This window comes from Lemur catta, chromosome 19, assembly GCF_020740605.2.
Source record: "Lemur catta isolate mLemCat1 chromosome 19, mLemCat1.pri, whole genome shotgun sequence".
In the NCBI taxonomy this organism is placed as follows: domain Eukaryota; kingdom Metazoa; phylum Chordata; class Mammalia; order Primates; family Lemuridae; genus Lemur; species Lemur catta.
In genome coordinates this window covers 32,573,563-32,591,077 of record NC_059146.1, presented here as the reverse complement: position 1 = coordinate 32,591,077, position 17,515 = coordinate 32,573,563, and the positions used below count along the sequence as shown (strand labels likewise).

At 44.1% G+C, this 17,515-nt stretch overlaps 1 protein-coding gene across 1 annotated transcript; it reads right to left on the bottom strand.

Annotated features, from left to right (window-relative positions):
• Positions 1-2,499: 2,499 nt before the first annotated feature.
• On the bottom strand, positions 2,500-15,762 carry ZNF599 (zinc finger protein 599). The gene is made up of 4 exons (XM_045532392.1): positions 15,394-15,762; positions 12,711-12,837; positions 10,883-10,978; positions 2,500-4,985 (listed from the first exon to the last, which is right to left on the bottom strand). Exons 1-4 carry the CDS (start codon positions 15,409-15,411, stop codon positions 3,460-3,462), a joined length of 1,767 nt encoding a protein of 588 aa, XP_045388348.1. The 5' UTR covers positions 15,412-15,762; the 3' UTR covers positions 2,500-3,459.
• Between the last annotated feature and the right edge of the window lie 1,753 nt (positions 15,763-17,515).

The following is a 17,515-nucleotide window of genomic DNA, read 5'->3' as shown; positions in this document are numbered from 1 at the left end:
TAAATGGTTTGAAATCCCAATCCATTGCCAGAGTCCGGGCTGTCAGCCACTAGGCTCAACTACAGGTACAGCCACAGCTATAGCACAGTCACTGTGAAGTATGATGGGGTCTTCAAGAGGCAACACTTTCCCAATGAGTAGAAAACAAAACTGCTGTCTGCATATATTTTTATGAATTCTGCTCACTAAAATTCAGATCCCCAAATCAATACTTTGGGGTTTTTGCACTTTTTCAGTCATTTTCAGATATGCAGAGTGGTGAAAAATTTGAGTTATCAATTGTGCTTGTTACTTACCAGCTGAGGTCAAAGTAGGTGACACTCTGCTGTATCCTTTCAGTGCTCACAATGTAAAGTATCCTTTTCACAATCTATTTAGTGCCACGTTGTTTTACATTTTCGTGCTTTTTGTTGGTGGAGATTTTGCTATTTAAAATGCCCCCTAAGCACAGTGCTGAAGTGCTGTCTAGCGTTCCTAAGCTCAAGAAGGCTGTTATGTGTCTTACACGGAAAACGTCAGATAAGCTTCATTCAGTCATGAGTTACATAGCTGTTGACAATGAGTTCAATGCTTATGAATCAACAATACAATAAAACCCAAAAGAGGAGGAAATCCACCTGTCTGTACATGAGGCTGTTCCTAAAAGTGTTAAGAGTAACATCTATAGTGCATGATGAAGCTATGGAAAAGAGGCTAAATATGTGGTTTCATAAGGCGATGATCAATAAAAAAGGCAGAGGTCAGCATTACTGTGAGGCTGAATGCCAAAGAAATTCGTGGTCATGAAACCTAAGGAAAATGTTAAACCCTGCTCAGCTAGTGCTGACTGGCTCACACATTTCAAAGGTAATACAGCATAACAGATATTAAACTTGCAGGTAAGGCAGGTTCTGCAGATCAGAAGACTGCAAAAGAATTTACACACCTGAGTGTTATACAGGAAAAGGGCTATGTGAAAAAGCAGGTTTTATGAGACTGGCTTGTTTTACCAAAAAAAATGAACGTACATCACACAAATGGCCTCAAAAGTTCCTGATTTTATTCAAAGATCATGCAACCTTGTTATTATGCATCAATACCAATGGTGACTTTAAGTGCAAACCACGATTGATGTACGAAAACCCCCAAATCCGCAGGAACTTAAACGGAAAAACCTGACCCACATGCCAGCCCACTGTAAGTAGACAAAAATGCATGGGTGACTTCAGAAATATTCTGGGATTGGTCTCACAACTGCTTCATCCAAGAAGTTGAATGTTATCTCCAAAGTAAAATCCTTGCCTTCAAGGCTTTATTAATTTTGGATAATGCCTCAGTTTACTATTGTAAAGAACCTGAAAATTCCTACCCCAACCTAGACATTCTTTTCATGCTCCCAAATACTACATCTGTCATCTAATCCTCAGCCAAAGTATACTGAAAAGATTTCCAGATATACAACGTAAGAGACCTTTATAGCAAGGCCTGTGAGACTCTCAACACAAACAAGGAAACCACTATGATGGACTGCTGGAAGTCAGCCACTATATGCAATGTTAGTGATTGTGCTGGCACAGCCTGAGATAGTAACGAGCAGGTCACTGTCAATAACTGTTGGAAAAATAACTGAAGACCCGAACTGCTTGAAAAGTTTAGAAGGCTTTGAAAGAATGGCAGAAAACATAAAGAACAGTGTGAAACACATAATGCATACCACATGGCAAATAAGTGAAAAGCCCTTCAACAGCATGAAGATGTGGAAGAAACTCGGGCAGAAAAGGCTCTAGAACCCACCACCAAAGACCTGGGTGAGATGGTTAAACAGGGTACTGAAGTTGGGGATGATAAGGTTGGTGATAAAAATCAGCCTGAGACCCCAAGAATTGTCTCTCTCACAGCAGCCAAAATACCAGAATGGAATTCTGCCTTGGAAAAAATTTCAACGACATGAAAGAGTGTGACCCTATGCTTGAATGCAGCCTCAGATTTAAGTCTTTAACCTCCGCTGCACTCCTTTACACTGGGACGCTTAAAAGATTTGAGGTGAAAAGCCAAGCAGACAAGGATTACAATTTTCCAAGCTGCCAGTTCGGGAGGGAAAACTGCTGACGCTGTCAACAAGTGGGTGAGAGTCAAATTCCTGGGGTAGAACTGCCAGATGTCAACATGCCACCCTCACAAACCCCTCTTCTGCAGAATAAACTCCACCCACTTCTCCCTTGGTTTTCTTGGGGCAAGCCAAAGCCAAGAAATGTAAGCACATAGTATGTTGTCCCATCACATATCTTGTAGCTCTATCAAAAACAGAATTTTAATTTTTTTCTAGGACTATCTTTATGTGCATGACTGTACTGTACAGCATGGACTATGTGTTCACAGTACTATTTACTGTGTATGAGCACTGAGTGTTTACTGTGTTTACTGTGTATGAGCACTGTATGTGTGCACTGTGTGTATATAATTGAAAGAGTTAAAGCAGTACAGTAACAATACAGCAGAGTACACTATACAACAATGCTAAATTAAAATACTTTATTATAAAAAATAGTAATTATAAGTTTTAAAGAAATATATATTAGATAAAGTGTCTTTAAACAGAAAGAAAACACCCATAAAAGAAGGTTACATAGTGACAGGTTGATGAAAATGTTTGGACCAGAGGCTTACAGAACCTAATGGTCATTTCTCCTCACAATGATGGTTCAGCATTCACTAATTCAGTGTGCACAGCAAATTCATAGAACATAACTAACATCAATAACAAGAATTCATTGCATATAATAAAATGTATGTGTATATATGTGTGTGTCTAAGTACTTCATGACTCAAGCTTTTATATTTGCACAAAGATTTACGTTACCCAAAGAGTAGAGACAACCATGTTTTAGAAAAAAAATTAGTTTAACAAATGTTGGCAGAACTGCCATCAATGGTCCAACTTTCCTGACCCTGGATGTACAGATAAAAAACACATAAAGGGGATGAGGCCCACCCCATCCTCAACCTCTCCAAATGACAAATTGTCATAAACTTAATGGGGAAAGTGAAATCATGCATGCATTTATTTCTCCTTTCTCTTCCAAGTCTCTTCCTCCACCTTTCCTTGTTCTATTAAAATACTCTTGAGACAGATTTATAGTATAATAAGACGAAAGTTGTTGTTGATATTTTACCTAAATGCATGATAATCACTGGGTCTCTCTCCTGGATGATTCTCAGGTATAGTGTAAGCCTCTATAGTGGGTCAATGTCTAATATACTTCTTTGGATGACAAGTGATGAACTGCCATTAAAAAGCTTTCAGAGGAATGACAATTATGATGTTTCTCTTTAGTATAAATTCTCAGATACTGAGTTAGATATTTCTCTGGCCAAAAGATTTTCCTCAGTAATTCTAATCAAAAGGAAAGGTATTCACCAGTATGAGTTCCCTGAAGTTGACTGAGGTGAACGTACTTGCAAAAGGCCTTCTTCTATCCTTTAAACTCTGGTATGAATCTTCCGATGGTGAGTAAAGGATGAACTGTGGCTGAAGGTCTTTCCACATTCACTGCATTCAAAGGGTTTCTCTCCCGTGTGAGTTCTCATGTGCTGAGTTAAGGCAAAGTTGTCACAAAAGGCCTTCTCACATTCTTTGCATTCAAAGGGTTTTTCTCCAGTGTGGATCCTATTATGCCGAACAAAATTTGCAGGTTGGGTAAAGGCCTTTCCACATTCTCTGCAAACATAGGGCTTTTCTCCAGTGTGAATCCTCATGTGTCGAGTGAAGGAAGAGCTGTAGTAAAAGGCTTTTGCACATTCCTTGCACTCCAAGGGTTTTTCTCCACTGTGGGTCCTAGTATGTCGGATGAAAACAGAATGGTGTGTAAAGGCCTTTCCACATTGACTGCACTCATAGGGCTTCTCGCCAGTGTGGATCCTCATGTGCTGAATTAAGGAAGAGCTGTCACAAAAGGCCTTTCCACATTCTTTGCACTCAAAGGGCTTCTCTCCAGTATGGGTCCTCTTATGCCGGATGAAAGTGGAGCGGTGAGTAAAGGCCTTTCCACAGTCACTGCACTCATAGGGCTTCTCCCCAGTGTGAATCCTCATGTGTTGAGTGAAGGATGAGTTGAGGCAAAAAGCTTTTCCACATTCTTTACACAAAAAGGGTTTTTCTCCCGTGTGGGCCATGTTATGCTGGATAAAAGTGGAGCGGTGAGTAAAGGCTTTTCCACATTCACTGCACTCATAGAGTTTCTTTCCAGTATGAATCCTCATGTGTTGTGCGAATGAAGAGCTGTAGTAAAAAGCTTTCCCACATTCTTTGCATAAAAAGGGCTTTTCTCTAGTGTGAGTCATATTATGCTGGATAAAAGAAGAGCGGTGGGAGAAAGCTTTCCCACATTCTTTGCACTCATAGGGCTTATCTCCGGTGTGAATCCGCTGGTGCTCCGTGAGGTGAGACCTGCGTTTGAAGGCTTTCCCACACTCAATACACTTGTATGGTTTTTCCCCTGTATGAAACCTCATATGTCGAATGAAGTCGGCCATATAACGGCACGCTTTCCCACACTCATTGCATTCATAAGGCTTCACTCCAGCATGAATCTGTTGATGCCGAATAAGGGCCCAATTCTTGCTAAACCCTTTTCCACATTCCTTGCATTTGTAAGGGTTATTCCTTGCATCAATCATGGGGCCTTTTCCTGGTCCTTGAGAAGCATGTTCATGGAGAGCATCTTGTGGAGTGATTCGTTCCTGTAAAACCCTTAAACCAAGACTATCATCTGTCTCCAAATTATCACATTTATGGTTCAACTTCCCAGGGCACAGCTCCCTGTGGGGGTCTGTTCCTGGCCTCAAGTTCCCTCCTTGCATTTCTGATAGCCTTTCCTCATCTCTAGCTTTCCCCAACCTGGAATCCTTTGAGGATTTCCGTGCCAGTTGTTCCTGGAAAGAGGATTCCTTGGAGAAGGCCAACTGAGAAGCAGTAGGCTCTGTGGTCTCAGGTTTTGATTTTTCACCTGAAGGAAATCCAATATAAAAAAGGTATCTATTAGTGACATCAACAGAGAGCACACAAAATCACTACTTTAGTATAAGGAAGAAGATGAAAATAACACCTCTGATGATGCCTACTACATTTTTGCAATTTTACAATTTTGCAAGGTTTGCAATTTCTTTCTTTACTAAATCCCTGAACTCTTGACACCTTTAAAAGGAAACCCAGGAGGAAGAGCTGGGACAAGGGACAGAGAATCTGGAGTGGAGACTCCCCGTCACTCTCCCAAACGAGGGAGGGTGGGCACAGTGTGTGTAATGAATGTGCTCTAAGACAGGCGCTCTCAAGGTGCTACAACACAGGGGAGGCGCACCCAACTTGGCACAGATAGGAGACAAAAAGAGATCAGTGGTGGCTACCCAGAAAAGGTGCTATGTGAGCTTATTTGTTTTTTTTTCCTTTCTTTTTTTAATAGAGACAGGGTCCCACTCTGTTGCCTAGGCTGGAGTGCAGTGGCATGATTATAGCTCACTGCAGCCTCGAAGTCCTGGGCTCAACAGATCCTCTTGCCTCAGACTCCCAAGTAGCTGGGACTACAGGTGCACATCAACACACCTGGCTAATTTTTTGTAGATGTGGGGTCTTGCTATGTTGCCCAAGGTGGTCTTGAACTCCTGGCCTCAAGTGATCCTCCCGCCCCAGTCTCTCAAACTGCTGGGATTATAGGTGTGAGCTGATGTGAGTTTATTTATAAAGGAGAGTAGCAATTCCCAGACAGAGGAATTATGGAAAAAACTGCAGCAGACAAAGACAGAAAGTACAAAGATTCAGAGTCTTGAGGGAGTGCTGAATGCCAAGCAAGTGAACAGGGTTAAGACGATGGTGGGGATGAGGACAGAGGGGCAGGAAGGGACAGAGAAGAATCAGATCTCAGGATTGCAGCCTGTGTAAAAGTGAAGGAAGGTGAGAGCAACTGGATGAACGTATTGAGTCTTCTAGGTCTGAATAAAAACTAGGTGAACAGACACAAAATAGGTAACATCTAGATGAAGAAAATTGTAAAACTTCACACATTAAAGAAGATCTATATGAAAAGAGAGATTAATAATGCAAAGTTGTCAATTCTCTACCAATTCATCTATAAATTCAATATACCATCAGATAAAATCCCAATAGGGTTTTTCATGGATATTGACAAACTGATTGTGGAATTTATAGAGAGACTATGACAACTCTGAAGAAGAATAAAGCAGGGGACCAGCTCTATGAGGATTCAGTATTGTGATGAAATTATATACATTGAGGCAGTGTGATGTATACATAGATATAAGATAAACAAAGGGAAAAAAATTAAATGAGACAGTTCAGAAATGTATATATATGGAACTTTGATGTATGATAGAAGTAGCAGAGAAGGCCAGTGGGAAAAGAAGGAACTATTCAATAAATGGATCTAGAAAAATTATTTGCCATATGGGGAAAAATGAAGTTGTATCCCTACCTCACACCACACACAGAATTACCTCCTAACCGATTATGATGTAACTGTCAGAGGCATGAATAGATTTTGAGAAAGATGTCCTAAACGAGATACAAAAGCATTAATCACAAAAGACTTGTCAATTTGACCAAATATAATAAAAAACAAAAAGGCAAACAAACAAAGGTGGTAACATTAACATCAGATAGCAAATTACAGACCAAAGACAATAAGACAAAGAGGGGGAGTACATAATGATAAAAAGACCAGGAAGACGTAACAATCCTAAATCTGTATGCACCAAACACCAGAGCCTCAAAATACATGCATCAGAAACTGAGATGGAAACAGAAATAAACAAACTCACAGTTATGGTTGGGAACTTCACTGCACTCCCAAAATAAAAAATGAACTTAACACTATGAACTGACATTGCACAGAAGATATCTGTTGGCCAATCAACACATGAAGAAGTGGTCAACTTTCTCGGTAATGAGGGAAAAGCAAATTACGACCACAATGAGATACCACTTTATACCTACCAGATTGAAAAAACTTAAGAACCTGACAATATCAAGTATCGGAGAGGATGTGGACCCATGGAATTGTTCCGACAATGCAAGTTAAATGTAAATAGATATAACCGTGTTAGAAAACAACAGAGCATCACCTGGTAAAGTTCTCCTTTTGCTTACCTTATGATCCAAAAATTCCAGGCCCAGGAACCTTACTAAGAGAAACTCCTACACATGTGCATGAGGACACGTGTATATGAATTTTCATGGCAGCATTGTTTGCAAGAACAAAAACTACAAACAAACATTTTCAAACTATCCCTGAAAATGGATAAATACAATGTGTTATATTCATGCAACTGACTACAGCAGAAAAAAAATGAGTGAACTACAACTACATGCATCATGAATCTTATTAACATACTATTGATAAAGAGTGAAAATCCTAGAATATAAAATACAATACACCTTTTATAATGTTCACAAAAAAGCAAAATACACATATATACATAAGTACAATGAAACAATATGAATGTATCTTAAATTTATTTTTATGACTTTTTTGTAGTAAAATATACACAACCTAAAATTTACCACTTTAAGATGAAACAATTTTAAAAATTAATGGGTAGATAAATTAAAGTGGACAAATTCCTTAAATGACTCAAATTACCAAAACTGACACAAGAAAAAAACAGAATATCTGAATAGCCTATATTTATCCAACCCCCCCCCAAATCTTCCTACAGAATAAATCAATGACACACCAAATCCAAAGTAAAGTGCTGTCTACGCATGGGAGTCAGCACGAGAGTGGGAACAAACGGAGGAGGGAGGCAACCTTGTTGTACTTGGGTGAAGGGTTCGTAGGAGTTCATTACAATCTGTTTAAAGGGGAATGAATAAATAAATACATTAACAAAATGAAATGAAAGAAAATAAAACAACAACAACAAAACCCAGAACATGCATTGACCAATGACAATGTGTCATAAACCGTGATTTATAATTCTTCTACATCTGTGCACCTTAAGACAATTATAAAAGTCAGAGGGCCTACAGAGAATTGTAGGTAACTTCAGGGTCTCTGACAACAAACACCTCAGCGTGAAATTCCAGCAATACCCCATACTACCTCTGTGACCCACTCACATTCCTTAAGGTTCCGTGAAAGGGCTGTGGTGAGGATGAAGTAAACAGCACGTGTACAGTGCTTGACAAGGCACCAGGCACCGAGTGAGCAATCAGTGCGCATTAGTCACGTCTGCACTGTGAGACCTACCGCACTCGGGATGAAGCTGACAGCACAAACCCGAGTGAGTGCACCCAGAGAAAGCGCACAGCATAAAAAGGGCCGGGGGATGCTTGCTGAGGGTAATGGTGAAGAAGTGATCAGAGTAAGAAGACAACAGTGAAGGTCAAGTCAGAAGAGGGAAGGAGAAAACAAGAGCATAAATGCTATAAAAGCTCCAGCATAATGTGAAAGGAGTTTCTGCTGAAGTGAAAGTCAGCAGAGCATCGTGGTTAAGAGTGTGGGGTATGGAGCCAGAATATCTCGTTTCAAATCCTGCCTCTGCCAAGCTAAATGTTCTTGGCAAATTAACTTTTCGTTATGGACTGAATGTTTGTGTTCCCCCCAAATTCATATGTTGAAGCCCTGACTCCCAATCTACTGCATTTGGAGATAGAGCCTTTATGGTAGTATTAATAATTAAGGTTACACGAGGTCATAGGGGTAGGGCCCTGACTTGACGGGATTAGTGTCCTTGTCAGAAGAAACACCAGAGAGCTCTCTCACTGTGTGCGCACCGAGGAAAGGCCACGTGAACACACGGTGAGAATGCGGCCATCTGCAAGCCAGGAAGAGGGCCCTCACCAGAACCCAACCAAGCTGGCAACCTGACCTTGAACTTCTAGTGTCCAGAACTGACAGAAAATCATTTCTGTTGTATAAGCCACCCAGCCTATAGCATTTTATTACAGCAGCCAGAGCAGACTCACATACCTTTCTAAGACTCAATCTCCTCATCTGAAAAACTGGGTGACTCTCAGATCCTGCCTTGCAAGTTTTTATGAGTGTAAACATGAGAAGAGCATGTAGACTACTCGTGTGCACGGCAGAGGATAAATGTTCAGTAAGGTATAGACCGCTGTCTATTCTCATTATTACAGTCGTTGCATTTGGCCATCAGGATGGCACCAGTGACCTGAGTAAGAGCACTTTCGTGCTGTAGTGCTAACAAACACCACTACTGGGCCTCAAAGAGTAAAGGAAAAGATAACCAACCGCTCAGGAGTATGCGGAACGATGAAGACTCTCTCGCATGGCTGCTGGGAGTGTGAAATGGTGCGGTTACTCTGAAACTGGTCGGTGGTTTAGAGTAAAGCCAATCACATACCTATACGTGATCCAGCCAGTCCACTCATAGGTATATTCCTAACAGAAATGGAAGTTTACATCCAACAAAAAACATGATCAAGAACATTCACGGCAGTAGTCTTCATAATATTCTAAAAATGGAGGCCAAGTCAAATGTCTGGCAATAGAAAAATGGGTCTGTGTAGTCTATTCATGTAATGAGACTGCATAGTAATGCACTAACTCCAGCTATATGCAACCACGTGAATGCATCTGAGTCATGACGATTACCAAAACAAGACAGACAGGGCAGAGTATGGGGTTCTACCTATATGCCTTCAAAACTAATGTATGGTGACAGAGTCTAAACATGATCTCTTGTAGAAGGAGACACTTACAAAGAGGGAGTACAAGGAGACTGTGAAGTGCTGGAAATACCATATTTCTTGACCTGCTGTGGTGGTTTCTCTGACTTATACATATGTAAAATTTCATAGAGATGAACCTTCAAGATCTACATATTCACTATGTGTAAACTACACCTCAGTACAAAAATGAAAGAAGAAAATAGTAAAGAACAGGTCCTATGTTGATGTCTCTTCCAACAATGGGAGAACTCCTCCAATAAGCTAGGTTGTTCGGGTGAAACAGAATCAATGATATTTAGATATTGTTGTAGAGGCAGAGCAATTTTAAATTTTATGTTTCTGCCAAGTGCCAGAAACTTCATGTTTTTTAATGCTGAATTTAGAGAGGGGATGAAAACACAGAAGAGGCAGGAAATCTGTGAAGAAGCACGAAACTCATGGTGTTCACATCCTTTTATGATATCCTCCGTTACAATGTTGGCAGAACCTGGATTTGCTTCTAAAGAACAGCATATAGCGAAGGTGATGGAATGTACATGATAAAATATATGTAATTTTACGAGACTATAGCATCCATCTTGCCAGAGTCTCTCACAGTTGTTTGATTTGGAGAAGTGAGCTGACGTGCTGTGAGCTGCCTAGGACCGCAGCCTTGCGGGGGACCCGGCTAAGCTGTGCCTGGACTCCTGGCCCACACAGGAGAAATATAAATGAGTGTGTGTGCGCAAGCGGATGTGACTACTGCCCTTCTCTCCTGGCCCTCTCAGCCAGGGCGACCTTAAAGCCACATACTGACAATAGAATGTACCTGATCCCTAAATAAATATGTGGTACAGAGCTCTCCTGTTGACCCATGTTGGACTATTGCAGGAATGAGAAAAAAAGACTCAATCTTTTGAGTTACCAAGATTTTGGAGTTTATCCACAGCAGTTAGCATTAACTCAGCCTAACTTGTACACCAAAGACATAGCAAGGCCACGCAACGTCCCTGGGGTCCTGAGGCTCGTGAATGGTAAGTCAGTAAAGCCCAGAAGCTGTCTCCTATCTAATATACCATATTCTCACATAAGTAAAGGCAAAGGCTTTGCGTCGAGGGTGGGAAGACAGAGGGACCACAGTTCAGAGGACTCCAGGATACCCAACACCACAAAAAGCAGCCACCCATGGCACCTACTGCCAGACTCACGGCCACCCACCTGCACAGGTGCTTTGGGGGAGGCCTCTCTGCACTGCCCGTAGTTCCTGCCCATGCTGCAGTAGGTAGATCAGCTCTGGTTTGGGAACAGGATGCCCTGTGCAGGAGAAATAAATGAAACATGGTAAATAGGTAAAGACAAAAGGAAAAGTCTGAAGTTTAAAGGCGTACATACCATTAACATACTGCCATGAAACCCAGAAAGAGGAATCATCCCCCTACCCTCTGCAAGATATTTCCTAATTAACCTAAGTCAGTAGGAGTCAACCTCCCTGTGCATTAAGACTCCCTAGCAATGCTAGGTAGAACAAAATAAACCAAATCTCTGAGCACAAGGACTGACAATTGGTAGTTTTCAAAGCTCCCCAGGTGATTTTGGTGCCCGAATGGCACCACCTCAGGGCTTCCCATTAGGCCAAGTAGTACAAGTTTTTCAGGGTGAAATCAGCATAAAGTGGTCTTCTGTTACATGTAGCCAGACATTTTGCAAAATGTGGAGGTTAAAAGACAAGACTCTGGAGAGAAGTCAACGACTGAGGCACCAGGACCCACAAGAACACCCATGGCAAAGTCTTGTCCTGCCAGCCAGAATGCATCCAGCTGTCACTTGGCAAGTGTCACTGATGTCTGCCATAAGCCACGGAGCTCAGAGATGGGGCAGTGGAAAAGGTGAGTCAGGCCTTCCTTCTCTGTTAAGGATCAAGCTCCCTGCCCCCTCAGGGGCTCTGCTTGTGTTGGTCCTTCCACCTGGAATGCCGTTCCCCAGACCTCTCCTTTCAATTAGTCACAACTGTCATAAAGAACATTGTACTTACTTCACTGGTGACTGACATCTGGGGAGAGACTGGGGGGACACAAGGCTGGGAGAGCCTCGTCAGAGGTAATGTCTGGGAAAAGTGGGACCTTGAGCCTCCACTCAATTCCTACTCAGACCAATCTGTGGGTAAACTGGCCAAGAAAGGTTTAGGTGGGAGAACACTTGGGATTTATTCATTTGATAACAAATACCTGTGGTAGCATTTGCTATGTTCCCAGTTCTGTTCTAAGTGCTCTACAGATATCAGTTCACATCACTTACATGAAAGGTTACTATAAAAATGATGAAATCGAAATAACAGTATTAAGTCCCAGCAAGCTTATGTTACCTGCTCAAGGCTGGGAGTTTGAGACTATTCTTGTTGCTGAGGAGGAATTTAGCCAACAGCTATGGGAGTGTTAAAAGACTCAACACCAAGCCAAGACTCAACAATCAAGAGGCAGGAAAGAGAAAGAAAAAACCCCAGCTCTCTCAGATGGCCAGCAACACCATTTGATAATGTGTCTACACACCCTCTAAAATCATCTCCAGTACCAGCAGAGAAGCAACACACAGGCCTGAAAGAAATAAGGGTCAACTCAACTGTGCAGGTACCAGTGGTCAAAGAAGACTTTCAGCCAAGATTGTGTTGCTTAGAAAGATACCGGTAGCACGGATGACAAATACCTTCTTACTGCCTGCCTAAATCACTCCCTTCTTGGAGAACCTCCCATTCCCCACAGGTCCTGCTAACTGGGCTGTGAGGACATTTGACTCAACCGAGGATGTCAGACTGAGGCCAGCGTGTGCTACACTGGGATGAAAGTGTTGAGAAGGACTGTGTTCCTTACACGGTAATCCCTGATGGAGATACACGGAAACCAAACAAGAGGACATCACATCACAGCATCCTGCGGCTGGAGGGAGAAGGGAAGGTGGGCTCCTGAAGCCGTCTCAACCCTCAGGCCTAGAGAAAGAGGATGTAATGGAAGAGGCTATGGGTCTCCCAAATGGGACAGAAATAAGGCCTTACCCAGGGAGACCAGGAGCCCGCAGGTCTCCAGCATCACTTCCTGGTACAGGGTCCTCTGCGCCAGGTCCAGGTGTCCCCACTCCTCCCCAGTGAAGGTCACAGCCACATCTTCAAATGATACCAAGGTCTGAAAGTCAAACAGAGGTGACAGGGTGGCTATGCAGCTATAAGATGAATTAGAGCCTATTGCTTGGTTACTGGCGGAAGTTCAGAGAAGCCCAAGGCCTGAACCTCTGAGGATCTCTTAAGACCTTAGCTCTGCAGAGGCAGACGGTACCCCTGCCAGAATACAGAGGGATGGGAGAGAAAGCCTCTTACGTGGGAAGCCATCAGAGAAGGACACAGACAATGATAATCCCATGTGGACTGTGAGGAGCAGACACTAAGTGCTCTGGGATGTTAGAGGAGTGAGGGAAAAAAATAACAATCCAAACAATGACGACAGCAGCAGCAGCAGCTGACCCTGCTGGTCCCCACTGGTGGCACCTGAGGGCTCTACGAGCTGTGTTGAAGCAACTGAAGTCTCCGGGTCCGAAACCAGACTTCTGGGGTTTAAATCCAGCCTCTTGAATCAACACGTGACAGATGTGTGACCTTGGGGAAGTCTCTTAATTTCTTTGAGCCTCAATTTCCACATCAGTACAATAGTTCTTACTTCACCAGATTGTTGTGAGAATTATACAGAAAATGTTCACTAAGCAAACACTGCAGTGCCCAGCACATCACAATGTGTGCTTGTGAATTTTACTAATCATCCCATAGCCCATGAGGTAAATGCCATCATCGTCTCCATTTCACAATCAGCAAACTGAGGCTCAGAGTCAGGTCACTCAGAGTTGTGCGTCTAATGAACAGAGGCAGGATCGGAACCCAGGGCCATCTGACCCAGAGTCTACGGGTGTAATCCCCATACTCTTCAATGACCACAGGGAAGCCAAAGGGTCAAGGGCAAGAAGCATGTCCAATCATTTCAACAGTTGAAATCAAGTCAGCCACTCCTGAAATATTTCCATAGATGCAGGAGAGGGGCAGAGGACAGAGGAGCAGAGCCCTCATCACCTGCCTTACAGAAGCAGCACCTGAAGAGGTGCCAACCGCCTGGGGCTCGGCAGGGCTCAAACAAGCTCTCCCTGCCCACAAGCTGCAGCTGGGACTTGCAGACGCCTTGGAAGATTCCACAAGGAACTACCAGCCCATTCTTTTTCCTTCTGAGCCACTGTCAGCACACTTCCCCAAGGTATCATTACTTAAGTACCAGATAACACAAGCTGCCAAAGACAATGCAGGCTGTGGCTCTAAGAAGCTGGGCAGCATGGGATGAGGATCCATCAGATGACCACACAATCTCACCGCCCTGAGATACATCTCAGCAGGTGAAGAGAGCTCTTGGCACCCCCCAGGCCTTCTCATGCCTCCTTGAACAAAAAACACTCCATGCCTTTGTCTACGCAGTTCCCTTTGCCTGGAAGATACCCCAAAGTCCCTTCATTCCCGTGCTCACCTGCCAGAGACAAGGCCTGTACCCTCCCCTTGCAAAGTGTACTTTAGGTATCACCCTCAGGGTCCCCCAGCCCACTGTGAGTGGAGCATTGTTTAAACAATGCAGGCTCTTGTGGTCAACATGCTGGATGTGTTTCTGCTACTTATGAACTGTGTGACCTTGGGTAGTTAACAATCTTTCTGAGTCTCCAGTTCTTCTTCTGTAAAGCAAAGAAAATGAAAGAATCTTACTCTGAGCAGGAGGGGATTAAATGAAGTAGTAAACACAAACTGTCCCTCAGTGCATATCAAGGGCTCAATGAAGACCAGCTATTATTTGTTGTTTTGTTATTAGTATCTTTCTTATTTGCTCCGTAACACCCTGGGAAAGCTCAATGCAGCACACGTTCAAGGGGCAGCCTGCAGAGACCTGGAGACAATGTGACAGAAAGAAGTGGACAGCAAGCTTAGCATGTTCAGGAGAGAAGAATGGAAGGGGGTGGGGCAATGGTCTGGTGGCCTGGACAGAGAGTTTGCAGTCATGGTGGGGCGTTTAGATTAAATCTAAGTATCATGGGAGCCCCAGAAGGTAGACTCTTCCATTCGTCAATCACTTACTGAGTAAGTGATACAGGCCCAGAACTGCACTAGGCTCCAGGATAAAAAAAAGAAAATAGGAGCTCTCATTCCGGGCTTGGGGAAAGATCCTCAACAATAAACCAGCAAGCTAACATCAGAAGACTCTAGAAAACAACAAGAATTACAGGACTACAAAGATTAGGAGATTTTAGATGAGACAACCAGGGAAGAACTCTCTGAAGGGACCCTCGAACACGGCTGGAATGAAGTTAGAGAGCAGCCCAGGTGAGGGAAAATGAATAAACAAGTCCCGAAGGAGATCAGGGCTATGCTGAGTGAACACAGTGACATGCTGGAGAGTAACCTGGGGCCTGCTGTGTGCTTACACTCCAAGAGACACACATTCCTGTACACTGTCACGGGGGCCTCTCCTTCTACCCTCTGGAGTCAGGACCCTGGGTTTGGAAGTGATCGGTCCTGTCCTCTTTCCCCACCCCCTCCAGGATCTCCAGATCCAAGAGCATCAGAAGGCAAAGGCGTGGAGTCCCAGGATCCCCTACATTACATCGGAGGGACCGTGCGGGCGGCGACCCAGCTCGCTCTCGCCTGCGAATGCCCGACTCACCGACGCCGGCGCCGCCATCGGACCCAGCGGGCGGAGCGAGGCCTGGAGTGGCGGCGACGGAAGCCGGTCGGGCGGGCTCAGCCGACCCTCGCTCCAGCCCTGGGCGGCGTCGGATCCCAGTCTCCACGGTGCGAACTGCCCTCAAGACTCGAGGCGCTGTCTCCGGGCGCTGCGGGGACAGAGCCCCGAAAAGCACTCGGCGGGCAATCCTGCTGGGGCGGGGTCGCGGCTAGCACAGGAGCGTAAGCGGGTACTGTTCTTTCACGGTCCGTCCCTGCTCGGTCTCAAAAGGCAAGGCGAGCAGCCGCCGCCCAGCGTTCCAGCCCGCCCAACGCCGTCCGGGAGCACGACGCCGAGGCCCCGCCCGCTGCCGCCGGGAGCGCCCCCTGCGCCTCCGACAGCCGCCGGCGCCCGCCTCCGGCGTTGCGGGCACTGCCTTCTGGGTAATGGCGCGTCGGACCTCAATCCGGGTGGAACCCGGAGCGCACTTCCTGTTCCCTGAGAAACAGCGACCTACGGGGCCGGGGGGCGTGGCTTTGCGTCCGCTTAAAGGAGACGCACACAGATTTCCACGGCCACTTGAGGCAGTGACCCACGCTGAAAGGTCAGTAACAGGTGTAGGGGCCCAAGGTTCAGTGAAAATGACTGGCATGAGGCAGATTGATTGACAGGAGAAAAGGCATACAAATTTATTTAACGTGTATATATGGACCCTTCAAAATGAAAACTCAGATACGGGGGAAACTGTCTATTTTTATGCTTAGGTTCAATATAATATAAACAGCTGTGTAGAAATGTGGTTGCCCAAAAAGAGTATGATCTGCTGCTGATAGACTGGGTGGGGAAACCCAGCAAGGCCTGTCTAGATTCTTCTTGGCCTCTGGGAGCCTGTGTTCCTTCCAGGTGTGGGGCAACTTCACCCAAACCTAGTCAATCGGAAACTCTGGGGGTGGGGCCCGGCGGCCTGTCTTCCGCAAGCACAGAGAATTCTGACGCTGTCTCCAGGTTGAGAAGGGGGGACACTCACTAAAACCCAGTGAATAAAGTAGGTAAAATAACGCTACACACCTCATCGGAAGTCATATAAAAAGTGCTTTGCACAGGGCCTGGCACACAATTACTATTCACTATATACATAGTATTAGTAGCTATTTTTATCATCATCATCATCATCACAAGAGTCTCACATGCACTGCTCTGAGAGAGCAAGTCAGAGATATCCTCCTTGCAAGAGTCATTTAGGATATTTGTCAAAATATAAAATACAATCATACAGTCACTCTAATTCAGCAAGTAGCCTCAGAGGTAATCATTAAAATTTTTACATGGAAGTGCATGCACCTTTGTACCATTTAGCTCCTTTTTAAATTTTTATTTTTAAAAATAGACCATGGAGGAGAGTTTCCTAAACTACAGGTAAGCCTATTACCAAAACGATGAATTCTTAAAGGCCAGTTGATTCAACACTTGAGAACATCATGGCTACTGCCTTCAGGCCAAAGTGGAAAGTGGAGTTAACAGGATTTCAAGGATGTGACAGCAGCTGACAAGTCACGGTTGATCTCTAATCCTCAGGGACTTCACCTCCCTCCTTCCTTCCCTCTGGCCTTCAGGGCAGCCACACCTGCATACACATGCTTGACCACGAGTGGCACAGCCTGATGTTTACCGACTCAGAATCACAAGGCACTGTCCTCATCAAGCCTTAATCAGCCCATTACCTGAACCTGCAGTCCCAAGTGAGCACCAAATGTCGTTTCAGGGAAGCTGGGCGTCCAGAAGAGAAAAAGGGATTCCCGAGCATCTAGTCAGTTTCTAGCACAACCCATCAGTTTGGTTACCAGATACCCATTACAGTCAACCTTCGGTAATCGTGGGTTCCACATCCATGGATTCCACCAACTATGGTTGGGAAACATTCAGAAAAAACAGATGGTTTGCATCTGTACTGAACACATACAGACTTGCTTTTTCTTGTCATTATTTCCTAAATAATACAACACAACAGCCATTTACATAGCATTTACATTGTATTAAGTATTGTAAGTAATCTAGAGATGATTTAAAGTATATGGGAAGATGAGCATACGTTATATGCAAGTACTATGCTATTTCATATAAG